General features: G+C 57.0%; 1 protein-coding gene across 3 annotated transcripts in view; it reads left to right on the top strand.

Annotated features, from left to right (window-relative positions):
• Window positions 1-19,435, top strand: part of KIF21B (kinesin family member 21B) — a 49,777-nt gene that overhangs the window by 26,107 nt on the left and 4,235 nt on the right. For 2 of the 3 annotated variants that reach the window (XR_006961573.1, XM_047076700.1), the window contains exons 16-34: window positions 2,484-2,591; window positions 3,061-3,129; window positions 3,530-3,762; window positions 4,132-4,279; window positions 4,525-4,719; window positions 4,818-4,919; window positions 6,158-6,323; window positions 6,534-6,585; window positions 6,771-6,828; window positions 7,595-7,800; window positions 7,879-7,953; window positions 9,719-9,832; window positions 11,564-11,602; window positions 13,550-13,686; window positions 14,625-14,805; window positions 15,993-16,157; window positions 16,493-16,610; window positions 17,458-17,628; window positions 18,169-18,368. Coding sequence is in view for 2 of the 3 variants with exons in the window: in XM_047076700.1 (XP_046932656.1) it covers window positions 2,484-2,591; window positions 3,061-3,129; window positions 3,530-3,762; window positions 4,132-4,279; window positions 4,525-4,719; window positions 4,818-4,919; window positions 6,158-6,323; window positions 6,534-6,585; window positions 6,771-6,828; window positions 7,595-7,800; window positions 7,879-7,953; window positions 9,719-9,832; window positions 11,564-11,602; window positions 13,550-13,686; window positions 14,625-14,805; window positions 15,993-16,157; window positions 16,493-16,610; window positions 17,458-17,628; window positions 18,169-18,368 (2,537 nt within the window). In the remaining variant the exon portion in view is untranslated. The remainder of the gene's footprint in view (window positions 1-2,483; window positions 2,592-3,060; window positions 3,130-3,529; window positions 3,763-4,131; window positions 4,280-4,524; window positions 4,720-4,817; window positions 4,920-6,157; window positions 6,324-6,533; window positions 6,586-6,770; window positions 6,829-7,594; window positions 7,801-7,878; window positions 7,954-9,718; window positions 9,833-11,563; window positions 11,603-13,549; window positions 13,687-14,624; window positions 14,806-15,992; window positions 16,158-16,492; window positions 16,611-17,457; window positions 17,629-18,168; window positions 18,369-19,435) is intronic. The other variant, XM_047076701.1, reaches the window with a different exon arrangement.

The raw sequence follows: 19,435 nt of genomic DNA on the forward strand, positions 1-19,435 counted from the left end.
CTCGTTCTGGCCTGCGGCCCGGCACCTCCACACTCCCTTCGTGTCCTCCCTCCCCCTGACCTTCCTGGCCCTGCTGTCCTACCCTGGCCCTTAGCCCCTCATGCATTCCAGCTCTCCCCAGCCCTGGGCCAGGCCCTGAAGCTAGACCCCCTCGCAAAACCTGGCATTGGCAGCCGTCCCAGCAAGCTGTGGAGGGCTGGCCTCAGAAATGGGAGCACCAAAGGTGCTTCAGGCTGATGGGACAGCAGTATGGACTTGGGGAGCCGTTAGTAACTGTGGCCTCACCGCTGACTCATGTGTTGACCTGCGTGCAGAGGAAGGAGGCCATGCGCTAGTGATGCATTCTGAGAGGAGGTGGGCTCTGAGCCATCGGGTAGTCCTGGCCACCTCTCCCGGGCACGCTCTGTCTCCAGCCTCAGCTGGGCCACAGATCCAGGGGCTCCATCAGCCTGGCCAGGCTGCTGCTTTACTCAGGTTGGCTGGCCTGACCTGGTCCCAAGGAGTGCCCTCTGGTGGTGTAGAAGGGAGTGACCAGGGGGCCTTGGTTTTTCCCTGGGGGAAGCAGCGCACCCATCAAGGTTTGTGTTGTGTAGGCGCTCCTGGGCGGTGTATCTGTGTCCTCACTCTGTGTCTCCCTGGAGGCTCACTGGCTAATGCCCCTGCAGCCTGAGCTGGCCAGTGCACATCCTAGCTGGGGTGACCCTAGATAGAGCCTCGTAAGGGAAGCCTGGCGAAATAATATGATGTCCAGGATATCCAAAGGACCGAGGACCCACCAGTCTTCCTGCATTTCAGTCTCAGGATTGCCAGGGCCCTTCAGTCAGCTGCCCATCTAACTGTGCTCTCATGAGCCCTGGCTAGAGGTAGAAAAGAACCTTCCAGGGGTGCCCCAGCAGGGCCCAGGGTTCTGTTAGAAGGACAGATGGTGCAGCAACCTCGGGTTCTAACCTGATGCCATGAGAGCCAGTGTCTAAGAACCCTCCCGCCTCGGTTCAGCTGCAGTGTGATTCACAGAATTGAACCCGTGTGGGGTCCACGGTCCCCAGGGTCTCCTGGGAGATGAGACAATGCCTCCTACTTCAGATGTACAGAGCAATGCTGGTCTCAGGCACTGTGACCCATGTCCGCACTGCTGTGTGCCTGGGATATGCCTGCCCCTTCTGAGACCTTCCCCTCTGTGCAACTTGGCCACACATGTGAAGTTGGGTGGGTGGGCTTCTGTCTAGGGGTACACAGTTCTTCCCCAGGAAGCCTCTGACCCCTGACCCCAGCAGGTGCCATCTCAGGTTTGCACACAGCTTCTAACATGTTCTCAGGTCAGCCCGGGGCTGTCTGCTCAATGCCAGTTCTTTGGGAAAAAAACTCATTCTTGACCTTGAAGACCCAGCAGCTGCCAGCCCTCCTCTATAGATTCACCCCTGCAGGGCCTGCCCTCTGTGGGAGAAGCCAACCTCGCCAGCCCCCAGCCCCCTCGGAGCCTCCTTCCCTCCCATGCCATTTCCACTCGAGACTGTCTTCCGGGCACTGCAGGCTGGTGACATTCCTGGAGATGTCTGAGGCCTCAGTGGCAGAGAAGGATCAAGCTCTGTGTGACTTTCATTACCCTGTCACTTGGAAAGTGTCTAAAACCCCGTGTACATTGCCCTGTCCTTCTTTGGCCACCAGCACTTGGCAGGAGGGGGCGGATGCCGTGAGGTCCCAGGCACAAGCTCTCTATCATGTTGGGTCATCTCTGGCCACTATGATGATGCTCTCTGTGCCTTTGCCACAGCTCTGACAACCCCAGGTTCTAGGCTTTCCAAGCTTTGATCACTGGCTTTGCTCTGAACTGGCATGCGGTCCTCCCTGGGGCTAGAGTAACAGCTGGAGTTTGGGGACAAAATGACCGGGGCCAAAACTCTGACCGTTTATTACCAGTTTTTTGACTCAGTCATTGGTCTCTCTGGGGCTCACTTCCTTATTTATAAAACGAGAACGGTAATGCCTCTCTCATGTGACTGTCACAAGAACAGTGCCTGGCGTATTGCATGTTCTCGATAAATGGTGGTGGCTTTTATTGTTGTCACTGGGAGCCTGGCCCTGATATGTGGCCTTGACCCCCACCTCAGCCCTGTCTGCAGCTCAGTTGTCAGTGGGAGAGAGGAATGTGCCCCACCCAGGTAGGATTACCTGCCTCCAGCGACCTGGGCTGGATCTCCAGGGGCCAGACCCAGGACCCGGGTTTGGGTAAAAGCCACCAAGAGCTGTGACATTTGGAAGTGGGGGGCCAGGATTAGACCTGGCAGAGTCATTGCACCTGCACATCTGGGCTGGCAGCTTGCCCGGGCATGGGGCAGCTTCAACTCCCACGGAAGAGGAGGGGCAGACCCCTGAGCCCCGGGCCACCACCCCTGCCCAACATCCCCAGAGCCAGCTGCTCCCCGGAGGGTATGGGCCCCCCACTGCCCGGACCCCCTCACCCCTGCCATGCCTGCCTGTCCCAGGTGGCCCTGATGAAGCAGATGCGTGAAGAGCAGCAGCGGCGGCGGCTGGTGGAGACTAAGAGGAACCGGGAGATTGCTCAGCTCAAGAAGGAACAGCGGCGACAGGAGGTGCGGGGCAGCCCTTGGGGACCCCCAGCCTCCCTGTGTGCCTGGCTGCCCCTCGGTTCCCACAGCAGGGCATGGAAGGGCCAGGGCACGGCAGGCTTCTGGTCCAGCCCCTCTAGTGCCTAGGGGTGGGGGGGCGCAGAGCATGGGGGACCCGAGCCCCAGATGGCAGGACCCTGCCCAGGGTCACCAGCAATCCAGAGCCGGAACTGTGCAGTGTCCAGCCCCGAGCCCTCTAGTCCCGGATCCCTTGCTGTGCGGTGGAGAAGAGGCTCAGGGAATTGCCTGCACAGAGAGAAGTGTCTGCACTGTGACCTCCGGGAAGGGGAACCAGACTCCTCGTCCCCTTTTATCAATAAGTTTTGGCTACACAGGGATCAGCCCGAAAGCCAGGCCGTCGTCACCTATAGAGGTGGGCAGACCAGGCTGCGGGGCCGAAGTGTGGACCCCAACCCCCTTCTCTCACCCACAGTTTCAGATCCGAGCTCTGGAGTCCCAGAAGCGGCAGCAGGAAATGGTCCTGAGGAGGAAAACCCAGGAGGTGAGCGAGACACAGTTCCCCTTCTCCTGAGTTCCTCCAGAGCCGGGAGGGAACAAGTGCCCGCTGGCAGTGGCCCTGGCTCTCCCTTTTCTCTCAGCAAACACAATGGAGCAGAGCCTGTGCGAGGCCTGCTGTAGGGCCTTGCTCAACAAGAGGGCCGAGGCCTGAAGACAGGCTGCAGGCTCTGGTCCCAAAGGCCTGAGACCTTAATTCAAAAGGTGGAAGTCTCTTGTATTCATTTCATATCAAACAGAGAGCCCTTGGCTCTTTCTCAGTCCCAAGCTCACCCTGGATGGAGCAGCTCCTGTAGTCTCCCCTTCCGGCCCCTCCCCCCCAGTTTGGGCCTTTTCACAGGTCCCCGGGTGCCCTGCTCACTGGGTTCCTCTTTTCTTGGCCACAGGTTTCTGCACTGAGGCGCCTGGCCAAACCCATGTCTGAGAGGGTGGCGGGGCGTGCGGGACCGAAGCCACCCATGCTGGACTCGGGGGCTGAGGTGTCAGCCAGTACCACCTCATCTGAGGCCGAATCAGGGGCCCGCTCTGTGTCCAGCATCGTGCGCCAGTGGAACCGCAAAATCAATCACTTCTTGGGGGACCACCCCGCGCCTGCTGTCAACGGCACCCGCCCTGCCAGGTGAGCCGGGTGGGCAGTACCCTGGCTTCCATGGGCAGAGCGGGCAGAAATATGGGGGCAGGAGCAGAGAGAGGCAAGCTCAGGGGAAGTGTGGTCCCGTGACGGGTCCCCATGGCTGTTGGCTCAGGGCTGAGGGGGACCACGGAGCTACAGAGGCTGAGAGTGCTCCCTTCCAGGTGGTGGGGGGATGGGGATTAAAGAGTACACTTTTCATGATGAAATAAAATGATAAAAAACATGCATTTGCCCCCAAAAGAACATATTATTAACATTGTTTAATTACAAAATACTATAGAGAACCTGGGGGTGGGAGAGGGAAATGTAGAAAGGGAGTGTTCCCAACCAATTCCCTTTGCCTCTGTCTCCCAGAAAGAAGTTCCAGAAGAAGGGGGCCAGCCAGAGCTTTAGTAAGGCTGCCAGGCTCAAGTGGCAGTCCCTGGAGCGGAGGATCATTGACATCGTCATGCAGAGGATGACCATTGTCAACCTGGAGGCTGACATGGAGCGGCTCATCAAGGTGGGCCTGACCACAAGGAGCCTGGGGCTCCCGTCTCCCCTTCCTCCCCGTCTGCACTCCTCTGCCTGTCCTCTGCCACTTCTGACTCCTCCAGCTCATCAGACCTTCTCATCCCCATTCCGCTCGCTCCTTGTGCCTGCTCTGGAATCCGGAGGTGCAGGGGGGCCCAGGGACCCCACCTGGGGGGAGCTGTGGGTAGGGCTGGGCAGCAACCTGAGGTTTGTCCTCCATCACCCTCCCTGCAGAAAAGGGAGGAGCTGTTCCTCCTGCAGGAGGCGCTGCGGAGGAAGCGGGAGCGGCTACAGGCTGAGAGCCCGGAGGAGGAGAAGGGGCTGCAGGAGCTGGCGGAGGAGATCGAGGTGCTGGCAGCCAACATTGACTACATCAACGACAGCATCACCGACTGCCAGGCCACCATCGTGCAGCTGGAGGAGACCAAGGTGCCCACAGGGCCTGGCCTGGCCTGGGCGGAGGCAGAAGGGATGAGGGGGGTGGGGGACAGTCTTAGTGACAAGGGATCTCTACCTCCCCATCGTAGGAGGAGCTGGACTCCACGGACACATCGGTGGTCATCAGTTCCTGCTCCCTGGCCGAAGCCCGTCTCTTGCTGGACAATTTCCTCAAGGCGTCCATTGACAAGGTGGGCCAGCAGCTCACCTCCCGGGCGGGGGGCCCAGCAGTCACAGGCGCCTCCGTGATCTACCCTCATGGTGAAGCACACAGGCCTGGCTCCTGAGCTGCGTCACTTACAGGCTAGGGCAAGCCGCCTCACCCCCGAGCCTCTGATTCCGAAGCTGTAAAGCTGGGGTGATGACAATAGCAAGCTCTTAGCTTGCTGCGTGGCTTTAACAAGATGATGCATGCAAAGGGCTTGGCATGATGCCTGGCACATAGCAGGGCCTCCATTAGAAGTGACCCTACGTGTCTGGTCCAGGCCCATCCACAGCAGGGCTCGAGTCTGCTGGGAGAAGCATGTATCTGTATGTCAGGACAGGGGCAGCGGGAAACAGATAGACCACGTTCCACTCAGGAAGATTTACACTCGGACATCAGATCAACCTGTCCTGTGCTCCTGTCCTCTCTCCCTGACAGCTGGCCAGGGGATGGGCCTCCTTCCCCCTGGGGCCTGTGGTCTTTGGGGACAGACACCATGTAGAGTGTCTGACAAGGTGGTGGGGAGACCCGCTCTGCTCGCACTAAGCTCTTAGCTCTACTCTGTGTTTTAGGGGACTGTGTTAGTCTCCTAGTACTGCCATGACAAAGGGCCGCAGACTGGGTGGCCTAAACAACACAGATTGATTTTCTCAGTTCTGGAGGCTGAAAGTCCAAGATTAAGATGTCGGCAGGATTGGTTGCTTCTGAGGCCTTTCTCTTTGGTTTGTAAGCGAGTGCCTTCTCGCCTCGTGCAGTTTTCCCTCTGTGTGTGCCTGTGTCTTAATGTCTTCTTATTAGAAGGCCTCCAGTGATACTGGATTAGGGCCCACCCTAAGAACCCCATTTTAACCTAATTACCTGTTTAGAGACCCTATCTCCAAATACAGTCACATTCTGAAGTCCTGGGGGTTGGACTGTCAGCATGTGAATTTGGGAGGGTGGGGGCACAACTCAGCGCATAACAGGGGAACGTATCTAAGGCGACCTCTCCTGACATGTGTACACGGGGAAAGTTAGAAGGGTGGGGTTGCATCTCTGGTCTGGGGCAGGTACGAGGGTGATGTCTAGGAGTTAGCCCAGGTCTGGGACAGCAGGTACACGGGTGATGTCTGGGAGGGCCACCCTCCAAGGTGCCTTGGGAGCAGGTTGTCTGAGGGTGCTGATGAAGGTGCCCACAAAGCCAGGCTGGGAATGGTAACCCCTGGCCTGGTTCCTTGCCCACAGGGGCTACAAGTGGCACAGAAGGAGGCCCAGATCCGGCTGCTAGAGGGACGGCTGAGGCAGACAGACATAGCGGGTTCCTCCCAGAACCACCTGCTCCTGGATGCCCTGCGAGAGAAGGCTGAGACACACCCTGAACTGCAGGCCCTCATCTACAACGTGCAGCAGGGTATGGTGGGTGTGGGCAGAGGCCTCGAAGCTCCTAGATTCTTCTAGTGCTCCCTAGCTCCAACCCCTGGGGTGGGGGGACCCTCACCTCCCCAGAACTCCCCCAGAAGTCCCAGTCTGATCCCAGTGGGTGAGGTGTGGGAGGGAAGCCATCCCTTCTCCCCTCACTCTGTTGGGGCCTCTCATTACTCATCCCTCCTCCCTTCCACAGAGAATGGTTATGCCAGCACAGATGAGGAGATCTCAGAGTTCTCTGAGGGGAGGTGAGTTTCCAAGTCATGAGTGAGAGGATAGCTCATAGCATGAACCTGGGGCTGGGGGTGGGGGTTGCCATAGGATCCCAGGGCTAAGCCTAGATTTGGGGGCTCTTTGGAATCCATGAGTCTAAGGCTCAGAGAGCCAGAGGACAGGCTCTCAGTATCCTGAACTCCCTCTGCTTCTTCCTTAGCTTCTCCCAGTCATTCACCATGAAGGGTTCCACCAGCCATGATGATTTCAAGTTCAAGGTGAGCCCCATAGGAAGGCAGACAGGCTGCAGCAGGGCCAGTCTCCCTGTAGCCTGGTCTCCCGTCTTTCTGTAGCTCTGCCCCCACCCCCCAGCCCTGACCCAACAATATTGCCTCCAGCTGGGATAGAGATGCCCTGGGTTGGAATTGGGAGGTGCTCGGATATGTAACCCCGGTTACAACCCAACCCTTTTTGAGATAGGTGGAAGGTGGGAGAAATGGCTGGAGTCACAGCCTAATGATGTCACCAGAGCCAGAGGCCCTGCTTTCAAAAATTGCCCCGTTCCCCACCAGACTCTGCCTCATGCTCTGAGTCAAAGACTAACTTGAGACCTCTAGCTATTCTGCATGCAGATTATTGATTCAATAATATGGGAGTCAACAATGGGGGAGTTCACCTACCAGTGAGGGGTCAGTTATTAATCTGAACCAAGAAAAAGAATTTATTAAAGAGAGAAGGGTAGGGACTGCAGACTGGGAACAGTGAGTTGTGCATAGTTTTTGGATAAACTGATTAGCTGGTGACCAGGAAAGAGGTCAGTCTGGGCATTCTGTGTGTGCACAGTCCACATAAGGGCAGTAAAACCCTTTCGGTTGCTTTGGATTCTCTACAAGTCTTGAGAGATGGTCTCTGGGTGGTGTTCACCTGGATCTTCCATTAGTGGTTTCACCATCGGCCAAGTGGCACTATTTCCTTCATTAGAATTCTCCCAGCTCTCCTGTTATGTTTGGGCAAGTTGGTTCACCCCAGTCCTTCTGTTCCCAGGGTGAGCCCAAGCTGTCTGCCCAAATGAAGGCTGTGTCGGCCGAGTGCCTGGGTCCCCCACTGGATATCTCCACCAAGAACATCACCAAGTCCCTGGCCTCCCTTGTCGAGATCAAAGAGGATGGAGTGGGCTTCTCCGTACGAGACCCCTACTACCGGGACAAGGTCTCACGCACCATCAGCCTGCCCACCAGAGGCAGTACTTTGTAAGGAGGAGGGCCAGCCATGTGGGTCAGGGTGGGCAGGGAGTTAGGTCTGGGCCTCACTGGACTCTTCTGTTCTAGCCCCCGGCAGTCTCGAGCCACGGAGACATCACCGCTGACCCGAAGGAAGTCATATGACCGAGGGCAGCCCATTAGGTGAGAGCATGTTCCGGAACCTGCACCAGAGTCACTGCCGTCCTTGGATGCATGAATCGCTGTGATGTTCTACTCTGTAGATAATCAGGCATACTTTAATCTGGGCTGGTCTGACTAAGTCATTCAGCTTCCCCCAGTGGCCCCTTCCCCATCCTGTCAGGCATGGGCTCAGGAAATATCATCTCCATAAGCACCTTGAACTGGATGGCTAAGCCTGCTGCCCAAAACTGTTGGCTGATATGAGCTCAACATTGGTGGCTTTGTCGTGGCTTCAACTAGTCATTGTACTGATATGCTTCAGCTCCTTTTCATAACCACGGGTACTTGGGAGGTCTCAGCCCTTTCTAAAGTCTTGTCATGTGAGGAGCATAGAAGTTTAAAGAAAAACCAGGAGATGATTGCAGAATGGTGGCCAAGTCTCTAATTGGTTAGCCATTCATAGCACTATGACCCACAGAACTTCTGCTGGTCACCAGATGCCTCCTGGGGTCATCTGGCATGCACTTAGTTTTCAGAGAGCTTTGATGCTTTCTCCAAGTCATACAGCTTTGTACTAGAAGAGCAGGGGCTCAAGATGACCTCTTGCCACCACATGACCTGATGGGAGACAGGAGGATTTGCTCAAGCTCCCAGCCCTCCCTCCAGTCCAAAGCCGGGGCAGATGCCCATACCAGTGGCTTGTGGTGGGGGCCTTCAGTGGGGAGGAGTTGCATGGATATCTGTATACTAGGGGCCTCACAGACCATCATCACTTCACCCGGGAACTGAGAGAACACACTTGAGCTGCGGTCTGAGGGCTTTAGGCTGAACTCATGAAGACCCTTCAAAGGAAGGGAGGGTGTAGGCCAAACCCGATGACAGCTTTCCAAGGAGAGGAAATGTTGGGCTATTGCAATGGGGTGGTACAGTGAAGTCTTGGACCCTTCCCTGACGATACAGTCAATCCTCAGTATTCATGGTACTTAACGTTCTATCTAGTCACTGTGAACATGGAATTAGTTCACTGAACTAATACTGAACCACTGCTTGTGGGGAAATTCAGGGGTAGGTTCCGGAGAGCTTCCGGTCATGACATTTTTGTCAGCCAGTCGATATAGAACCTTGTTTTATGTGTGTTTCTGTTTAAAGACATCCCATTTAATATATATTGTCAATTCATTAACATTGAACTTGCAGTCAACAGCACTGTAACTCACACCTGAATGAAGCTTTTCTAACACATGTATTTTCTCCATAAGACACATTTCAGCCTTCATGTGCTTAGACATGTGCCAGACAGCCCTTCAGGACTATGCTTTGGGGGTATTTTAAGCAGTGAAATCACCAACGAAAAGCACAAAAATGCAAAAAACATGGCCCTAAATAGACCACAAGAAGGCCACTTGTTTACGGTAGGAGAGCAAGAAGGCAGAGGGACGCCTCATTTGACCTCTGCTGAGAAGGTGTGCATCTGGGGACTTGAATTTTTGGCTGCTCTGCTCCATGTCTGGGAATGACCCCAAAGCACTGTGAGAGTTAATTTGGGATCACAAATCCGTTTTAATGCGCAAGTAAACTCCCAGATACAGAAGCCATGAATAATGAGGATGGACTGTTTCAGAACGGCATCCAGGAGCTTAACCCGGAGCCGGGATCATTGCACAGCAGCCCCCGCCCTGCAGGCCTTAGAACCAAGACAGAAGGTGGTGCGGGAAACAGTGCGCGTGTGAGGCTGTGGGCTGGGGGTGTGGCCACTGACAGATGCTGCTGTGTCCCCACTCGCCAGGTCCACAGATGTGGGATTCACGCCCCCTTCGTCCCCTCCTACTCGGCCCCGCAACGACCGTAACGTCTTCTCTCGTCTCACCAGTAATCAGAGCCAAGGGTCAGCACTGGACAAGTAAGAGCCAGGGCGGGCCAGGGAGGGCGCTGCAGAGGTGGGCTGATCCTTGACGCAGGCAGGGTTGGGGCAGCCGGCAGACCCTGACCACGCTGCTCCAGCCCCTCTGAGAGACGAGGCTCTGAAGCTCTTCTGCTGGTGTCTCTGTTCTTTCTATTCTAACTGTGGACCCTTCCTCCCCTACCCCACCCCCAGCATGCTGGGACCTCAGGAGAGGGCAAGAAGGAAGCCACAGGGACAGGGGGCAGTCAGGTGGGGATGTTCACACAGGTCAGCCCCCCCCCCCCCCATAGGGCCTCACCAGAACTGTGTCTTGAATCCTCTGCTGATTCTTCGACTCTTGGATTCTTCTCTGAAGCCCCTTCCTGGCACTTCAGCCACTCCCTCCCTGCCACACATGCTCAGGCGAGGTCCCAGTGGCCCTTGTGCACTGTCCCAGCAGAAAGGGACTCCCTAATTGCCTTCACATGGCAGGATCAGCCCGACTGACGTGTTCAGCTCCCACTGGGCTGCTGTGACTACGGATAGTCGAGTGGGTATTAACAGCAATCCTGTGCGTTCAGAAGGTGCCTTCGCTGTGCACCCTGCTTTCATATATGTGATTCACGTGGACTATAATCAACCATGAGAACTCTCTTCCCTATTTTACAGAAGAGGAAATGAGGTTTAAAGAGGCCCAAGGACATTTACCTAGAAGGTGACAGACTTGGGCCCAGAACCTGGGGCCTCTGACGTGCTCCAGCATACGTTCCTCCCAGTGGGACTCTGCCTTGGGAGAGGGGGGACCCTGTCTTCCTCGTGCTCCTCTCTGTGCTCCCTACACTCTGGACCTTGCCCCAGCCCTCTGCAACTCTCTGCAGCCTCTGAGAGGGCTCTTCTCTTGGCTCCCTAAAAGCATCTCTACCCTGGCAGGGAGGAAGGCGGCAGCGCTGTTGTTCAGGGCAGCCCAGGCTAGAAAGTGCTAGCTCTTGCACCTGGTACCTGACATCAGCCCTTCTCCACAGAACTGTCTCTTGCCAGGTCAAAATACTGCTCCCTCCCCAAACCCACCTTGGCTCAGTTTCTGTTTTGGAAGGAGCGTATGGAGCCTGGACCAGGCCCACCAGGGTGCCCCCACCCCCACCATACCTTTACAGTCAGCAGGTCCCTTTTCCAGAAGCATGGAGGTGGGACTCTGGCCATTCCAGCCTGGTTGTCTTGCAGACCTTGGCCCTGTCCAGTGGACCAGATCTTGGAGTCCAGGCATGGTATAGACTCAGCTCCTAGGCCCATCCCAGCGGGCTTGCTGGGGACAGTGGGCTTTGTAAATAAGTCCCTGAGGAATCGCTGGAAGAAGCCAGCTCCCGGGGGTGGGGGGTGGAGGGGGTAGATAGGATCAGGCATGGCTTTTGGCCTCAGGTATGTAGGAACGTTGCTGGGGCAGGGCAGGGTGTTCCCAGCTTGTACGATGGGGCAGCCAGGGGCTTGGAACCGGCAAATGACCCACGAGCTGAACGTCGCCCTGGAGCGTGGCCCTCTCCTCACTCCTACCCTGTTAGCTGAGGGACCCCTGGCGGCCGGCCCCTCCCCACCTCCTCTCCTGCTTCCCTTAGCGCCCTTGCCCTCTGCCTCTCCCCGCTGCCCTTGAAGAGAATAACCTGCCCTCTGACCTTCCACGCTGCTGCTGCCTCTGCCATCCCTTCGTGTGTTTTCCTCTCTCCCCTAATCCAGCTAATTTTCTGCCCTCCCCAGGTCTGATGACAGCGACTCCTCTTTGTCGGAGGTCCTGAGGTACACACAGAATGTCTCCCGTGTTGGCTTCCCAGCTCTCACTCTCTACTGTCCCCTCTCTGCCTCTTGCTCCACCTCCCCTCCCGCCTGCACACCTGAGTCCTCAGCATGCCGCCCTCCCCACTGGCCTGCCTCTCCCTCCCCCGTGGTTCCTCCCTCTCAGGGTTGCTGCGTGGCCTCAGACTGGCCAGGCCCGGCTGGAGCTGGGGGCTTGGGGAGGGGTGCACAGTTGCTTGCCACAGGCACTGTTCTCTTCTTATCACCTGGGCAGGGAGGGGGAGAGCATGGGAGCCCGGGGTTGTCTGGGGCTGGGACCGAGCTCTGCTGGGGGCTAGGGTGAGGGGGCAAGGCTGCGGAAAGCCTGGGGGCCTGTAGGGCCCAGCTGGGCAGGGGTTGGTGGCCGTCCCCAGCATCCTTGTGACTTGCTCAGCTTGTGCCAGTGAGGTGCACATTTCAGACCTTGGCTCTGAGAAGAGCAGCAAGGGGGGCGGTGCCTGCTGCCCACATCTCCTAGTATGTGGACCTCGGGTGCTAGGAGACCTCCTTTCCCAGCTTTGGGATGACCAGTGGCCAGTTTCTCCAGCTACCCCAGCATAGCACCCTCCTCGAGGAGCATGTCCTAGGACCTGATGGGCCTGAGCTCCTGCTGGGCGGAGAGCTCCCTCCAGCTCTCCCAGTGCCCACTGCTCACTGCACCTGCTGCCCGGGCTATTGATGTCTCTGCAAACCTGCCTGCAGGGAGCGAGGCTTTACCACCGCGAGAAGCTAGCCAGACTACCAGCCTCTCTCATAACCTTGAAGAGGGTTATCCTTGTGATATACTTTCCACAGCAGTCTTGGGCTTTTTTCCCCAGCCACACAGCTGGGCCCAAACCAGTGTCCGAAGCAGGTATCTTTGGGGGCTCGTGTGTGTGACATCCAGCTGGCATCTGGCCCTGTCTGATTGCCATCCTTGCAGGGGGGCCTGGCTGAGTCCATGGGGGCTCTGACCAGCACTGTGGGAAGAACACTGGTCACTTCAGTAGCCCACAGGCCACGGCATCACTGTCAGGATCATTGTTCTCTTTGGAAAAGAACTAGAACATATTTTGAGACTTGCACATAACTTGGCCAGGGTCTCATTCCAAAAGACCCTCAAAAAAAAAAAAAAAAAAAAAAATCCCCAGAACCTCCAGCAGGCCGGAGTAGCAAAATCCTCTTGCTCACTGAGGACAAGCCTTATTCTCCCTCCCAGAACGTTCGTGGGAAACGAGGAGGTGCTTCTCCAGGTGTATGTGGCCTCATTCCCCAGGGGGCCTTGACATCCCTAACCCAGAGCTGAGCTGAGGGCCCCTAAAGGGATTAAATTAGGCCTTTGTAAATGACAGTCACAGGTCTGACCATGCAGGTCCAAAAGGGGCTCATGGGTGGGCGGGAGTGTGTGCACACTTGCACACACGTGTGCATTTATCAGCTCCAGAAGTCGCTGACAGATGACACCGAGGTGCTTGGGGGGGTGACAACCCGAGCATCCTCCCTCTCTGCACCCCTCACCTCACCTGCTGGGTTAACTGCAGCAGCAGGGAGGAGTCATAGTTGCTGCAGGAGCCAGTGCAGCCCTTGGGCCTCCGTGCATTTACGTCTCAGGATCTGGTCGGGCGGGCATCAGATGGCAACTCCCCATGGGCAGGGCCCACGTCTCCTTCCTGCTGTGCCTAGCACACGGTTTGCTCCCAGAAGTGCTCAAGATGGTGACTGACAGGCTGTTGTGCAGACAGGCCCTCCCCACCTGCACAGCCTATTCCCAGCTCTCAGGCACTGAGGGCATTTGGCCAGAGTCTCTGGGGTCTCCTTCATTAGGCCTTAGTCCTCTCTCCGTTCTGCCCCCTCTTATCTGTGTACCTCACTCAACCCGGCCTCAGTCTTCCCGGCTGACAGGTGCCCCCTTTCTCCCTCTCTCCTGGGAAGGGGCATCATCACCCCCGTTGGAGGAGCCAAGGGTGCGAGGACAGCCCCACTGCAGTGCGTCTCCATGGCCGAGGGCCACACCAAGCCCATCCTCTGCCTGGACGCCACGGATGAGCTGCTGTTCACGGGATCCAAAGGTGAGTAGAACCCAGACTGGCCTGGTAGGGTTAGGTCTCACACCCATCCCTGCTTCCTTTGCCAGAGCGGGCTGTAAAGATGAAAACACAGAGCCCCCAGGAGTTGAGGACGTGGGGTCAGCTTGCTTGCTACCTTGTCTCATGGCTCTTGCCTTGGCTCAAGGATCCCTGGCTCGGGTGCCCCTGACCAAGTCTCCCCTCATAGCTCATCCTAGTGGCTCCATCCAGCATTTCCTTCCGAAGCTTCCTCAGAAATTCCAGGCAGCTTCTCAGGTGCCCCACCCTGTCTCCTCATCCCAGTCCCCCAACCCTACTACCCCCTGACATCTACCCCAGCACTTTCATCTAAGAAATCCCTATGATCTTGGCAGTGGGACCTCACACAGTCACGATTACTTAATCACAGCAACAAAATCAGAAAAGTCTTACCAGCAGAAAGAACAGTTCTGCAGTAGACCTGTCAATAGAAAGACAGTCATATACATATATATTTGCACGGCGAGAAGGGGCCGAGTTGTCAATCCAGGTGTGATCTGTTGATTCCAAGTTTTCTCCGTAAGATTTGCTCGCCGTTTGTTCATTGATCGTGTCAGCTATTAGCAATTGTAGGAATAGACACCAAAAGCTTAAGAATTTTATTTTAGCCCAGGGCACCTTGGCCACACACACAGAACTCTGGTCTTTGTATAGAGTTTGCTTGAGAAACCCTGGCCTAAAGTTCTAATGGACTTCTCGCCGGGGTTTTTCTGGGCGCACACACACCACGTGAGCATGCACGAGCCCATCTTTCTCTCCCTTAGACCTAGGGCTCCTCCCTCTGGATGTCTGTGGACCGTCTCCCCCATCCTCCACAACCCCCGTGCAGGGGGAGCTTGCATGACCGGCCCCTGCTAACGGACATCTGCCCTCCCCCCCGCCTCTCTCCCTGTCCCTTCCAGACCGCAGCTGTAAGATGTGGAACTTGGTCACGGGCCAGGAGATCGCGGCGCTAAAGGGCCACCCCAACAACGTGGTGTCTATCAAGTACTGCAGCCATTCCGGGCTTGTGTTCTCCGTGTCTACCTCCTACATCAAGGTGTGGGACATCCGGGACTCCGCCAAGTGCATTCGGACCCTCACGTAGGTACTCCCCCAGTTGGCTCGTGGTGGTGGGCTGGGTGCCAGCACTCAGCCCTGGTGACCTACTCAGTATAGCCCAGTCCAGCTACTTGGACACGGAGGCCCTTATAGTCACATGGATTTGACCTGAATCTGGGGGACAAAGTGAGATCCCTGGGCTAGGGGACAGCGTCCAGGGCAGCAACTTGAATGAGCCTTTGCACTGTTTGGCCCCCTCGCTTCATCTCAGCCTCCCGGGCCCTGGCCCTGGGGTGTGCTGGGAGGCCCCCTGTGAGTCTGAAAGGGGAGCCGGGAATCAGGGTGGCCCCAGCAGACGGCAGCAGACTCCAAAGCCGCGCTGGCCACCTAGCTGCCTAAATGAGCCGCCAGAGCTGGTCCTGATCCCCGACCCTGACGGTCTCAGGTGGACAGACGTGCGGGAGACAGAAGCGAGACAAGGGCTCCAGCAAAGTGAAATTATTTCCTAACAGAAGTCTTGCTCACCCTTGTGTTTACGTTATAAGCTGTCATCTGTGATTTAACTTGATCCTTTCAAAAGAGTAAACACAGAGGATTTTTAGGGCAGTGAAACTCTGCTGTGTGAGACTATAATGGTGGATGCGGGTCATTACACATTTGTCCAAACCTCACACCATGAGTGAGCCCTCAGGTCAGCTGTGGACGGTGGGGGATTATGATGTGTCCATTTGGGTCCGTCGGTTGTAGCAAACGCACCCTTCCGGTGGGGATGTTGGTAAGGGGGGGAGGGCTGTGCATGCGTGGGGGCAGGGGATATGGGAAACCTTCCCCTCAATTTTGCTGTGATCCTGTAATTTCTCTAAGAGTAGTCTTTTTAAAAAACCAAAGAAGCGCAGGAAATAGAATACGTATTATCACCTCTTTTTAAAGAGGAGGAAACTGAGACTCAGAAAGATTAAGCGTTTTCCACCAGACCCCGGTTCAAACCCAGTCCCCTGACTGAGTCTTACCGTCTTTTTCTGCTGGGTGGGGAGTGGCACTATCACCATTGGTCTCCCCCACGTCAGACTAGAAACTTCTAAGAGGAGCTTGGCTCCTCTCCGTCGGTCAGGGAAGACTTCTTGGAAGAACTGGGTTATCAGGCCTGGTCTGAGTGAGGTTTGCTCGGTTTCCTGCCTGTGTGGATGGACCCCTTTGATCTCTGACCTTGCTTTCCTTGCTTGTGGCAGGTCCTCGGGCCAGGTGACCTCAGGCGACGCCTGTGCTGCCGCATCCACCCGCGCTATCACCAGCGCTCAGGGGGAGCATCAGATCAACCAGATCGCCCTCAGCCCTTCAGGCACCATGCTGTACGCTGCCTCGGGCAATGCCGTCCGCATCTGGGAGCTCAGCAGGTCAGGGAGATGCGTGGGGGGCAGCAGGGGGCTTGGCGTGGCGGAGGTGGGTACGCTGATCGCGGCTCTGGGTGCCACACTCCAGGGCTGGCAGGACCCGGGGATCCTCTGCTTCCCCGTGCTGTCGGCCTTGTGTCCCTGCTCTGAGATGCAGGTCCCGTGTTCCCCAAGATCCCTGGGACCCAGGACAGCTTATGTCTAGATTGTTCATCTTGTTTTGAGGGAGGGAGAGTGCCCTGGCCAGATCTATTCATTCCAGGATGGACCCGGCCACCACAACCCAGGGTTCCCTCTGATCTATCTCCCCCCACCGGCGGGCCTCTCCCCACCCGCAGGTTTCAGCCCGTTGGCAAGCTGACTGGCCACATTGGCCCTGTGATGTGCCTGACGGTCACCCAGACCGCCAGCCAGCACGACCTGGTGGTGACGGGCTCCAAGGACCACTACGTTAAGGTACCTAAGAAGACCTCCCTCTGCGGCCTGGGGCAGGGGGTGGGGGGCATTCTCTGCGTTTCTTCTGTCTGCTCCCCCCACCCCATCGCTTTGGGAATACTCATGAAATATAATGAGACTTCTGGGGATTTATGCTGAAGAAATCACCCCAAAGAAGCAAGCAGGTGTGTGCAGAAAGTAGATGGCAGCGATATTTTGTAAATGGTGAAGAATTTAAAACCACTAAATGTCCAAGGGTCGAATAGCAGTCACATAAATTAGGGAAAACCTGCTGAGTGGGCTGCAGCGCACCTACTAAAATGATAAAATGAGAACAAAACACAAAGAATACAAAACAACACTAATTCCGTTTGCTCCCCGATTGCATCACTGAAAGCTATATGTACACGGTCAGAAACTGGAAAGCAGTAGAGAAGCAGAGGGTGGTCGGTGCTATGATGAATGTTTCTATTTAAAGTACAAGTAATATTTATTACAAAATAAAAGGAATTTAAAAGGAGGTTCACACCCCAAACCCACCTTTCTCCAGATCGGCTGCATGTTGAGCTGTGTTAATTTCAGCCAGTCTCCCCCTACCCCTTGCTCCAGTCCCCTTAGGAAGGGTCAAGACCCGAGCCTTCAGAGGCCTCTGTCCTTGGAAGAAGCAGTGTTCCTCCGGGACCCCTTTCCTGCTGGGGACACCTCTCTCCCCCAGGACAGTGGCTACTGCCCTGGGCCGGGCAAACTGGGTCTGTGGGCTCCTGGGGACCACAGTGCTGTGTGATAGCAGGGGGGTGGCCCTGGCCCTGGCCCTCCTCCCTCGGTCTCTACTCCCTCGGGCCCTCCCTACCAGCCTCTCCTCCTGCAGATGTTCGAGTTGGGCGAGTGTGTGACCGGCACCATTGGCCCCACCCACAACTTTGAGCCCCCGCACTATGATGGCATCGAGTGTCTTGCCATCCAGGGAGACATCCTCTTCAGTGGCTCCCGGGATAATGGCATCAAGAAATGGGACCTGGAACAGCAGGAGCTCATCCAGGTATGGAGGGTGGAAGGGAAGGGGGGGCGGCACTAGGGTGGGGCTGTTCCCCAGTCCAGGCAGGGCCTTGGGGACCCAGGGTCTTGGGCCAGAGCCTCCTCAGCTTTCCTGTTGTCCACCCTCTTCCCCTTTGTGTCCACTCCCCTGCCTCCCTGCAGCACCGCGCCCCCCCCCCATTTTCCCCATTACGCAGCGGCTTTCAGGAAAGGGGGCTGCTCTCAGCCGCTAGGTTTGACTCTAAAGCTGAGTCACCATGTTCCCTTTCCTGAGCATTTAACCCTGGGAGGGCTGAAGAGTTCTCCACCAGTGCAGGATCTTGGGTTTGTCCCGGGATGGGGGAGCACCAAAGGACCCATCTCTGGGCCCCTGCAATCCCTACCATGGGCCCGCCTGGCCTGCCTCCTGGACCAGTGATGCCTACGTGGGGACCTCAGAGGCAGAGGGGATCCTGGTAGCTGTCCTTCGTGGCACAGGGTCCTCTGCTGGCTTCTGCCCACTCAGCACTGGCCCCAGCCCTCACTGGCGCTGTTCCTTCCGCAGCAAATCCCCAATGCACACAAGGACTGGGTGTGTGCCCTGGCCTTTGTCCCGGGCCGCCCCATGCTGCTGAGCGCCTGCCGCGCGGGCGTCATCAAGGTCTGGAACGTGGATAACTTCACGCCCATCGGAGAGATCAGGGGTCACGACAGCCCCATCAACGCCATCTGCACCAATGCCAAGCACATCTTCACTGCTTCCAGGTGGGTGCTGGGCAGAGAGGTCTGCTTTTGTTCCCCACCCCGGTCCCCGGTGTGGGCAGGGCAGGCTGGGGAGCCTCGGGCCCCCCTGCAGCTATCCTAACAGGCTCGGTTCGTGGAGCAGACCCCACAGCGCCTGCTAGCCTGTGCTGGCCTTCAAAGAGTGCCCAGCGGGGGCAGGGGAGCAGGAAGGTGCTGGGCCCCAGGTCAGGACTCACCCCCTTATCTGCAAGCCTTTCCTGCCCCTCACAGAGCAGCCCCCACCCTGCTGTCTTTACACCCCCCCTCCCCCATCCACGAATCTCAGACCACAGAGCAGGCCTGCCACCCCCTGGACTCGCCTCTCTCCCGCCCCAGCTCTGGTCCCCATCCAGGGGATGGCCAGGCCCTCTGTCCCACAGGGGAGCTCCTCAGAGGGGTCTCTTCTTTTTCCTTCTCGTCCGACCATGTCCCTTCTCTCCCCTCTTTCCCTCCCCATGTCCTCTTGCCTCTCCTCTCTGCCTCTCTGCCTCTCTCCCCCAACAGTGACTGCCGGGTAAAGGTGTGGAATTACGTCCCCGGACTCACCCCCTGCCTTCCTCGCCGGGTCCTGGCCATAAAGGGCCGAGCCACCACCCTGCCTTGACACTCCCCTCCCGTCTCCTCTCTCATTCCCCCCTCTTTCCTTTTCCCTCTCTTTCTCCACTTCGGTCTGAGCTGCTTCTCAACGGTATGAGATTATTTTACTCCTCCTCCCTACTCTCCCTTCACGCCCTGCCTGGCCTGGAGTGAATGCCCTGCCTGCCCCTCTTCCTCCCACCCTCCTCTTCCGAGCATGACCAGTGGGACAGACCCCCAGGAGAGGGGTGCCAGGTGGCAGCAGGCAGAGGGGGGAGCAGCCAGGCCTGGACAAAACAAAACAACACAACACCAACGAAAACCCATGATGAGAATTCTGTTGGGGACGTTGAGAGCACAGGCCCTCTCCCTCTGCCCAGCAGCCACCCCTCCACCCCTGCAGTCCGCCCTCATCCTAAGCAATGCTTGCCCTTTGGCCCCAGCCACATTTGGGGAGTTTGGGGAATCTGGCT

Source organism: Lynx rufus, unplaced genomic scaffold (genome assembly GCF_022079265.1).
Source record: "Lynx rufus isolate CCGP_SWC_20201006 ecotype Redwood Valley unplaced genomic scaffold, mLynRuf1.p SCAF_15, whole genome shotgun sequence".
Taxonomy (NCBI): Eukaryota; Metazoa; Chordata; class Mammalia; order Carnivora; family Felidae; genus Lynx; species Lynx rufus.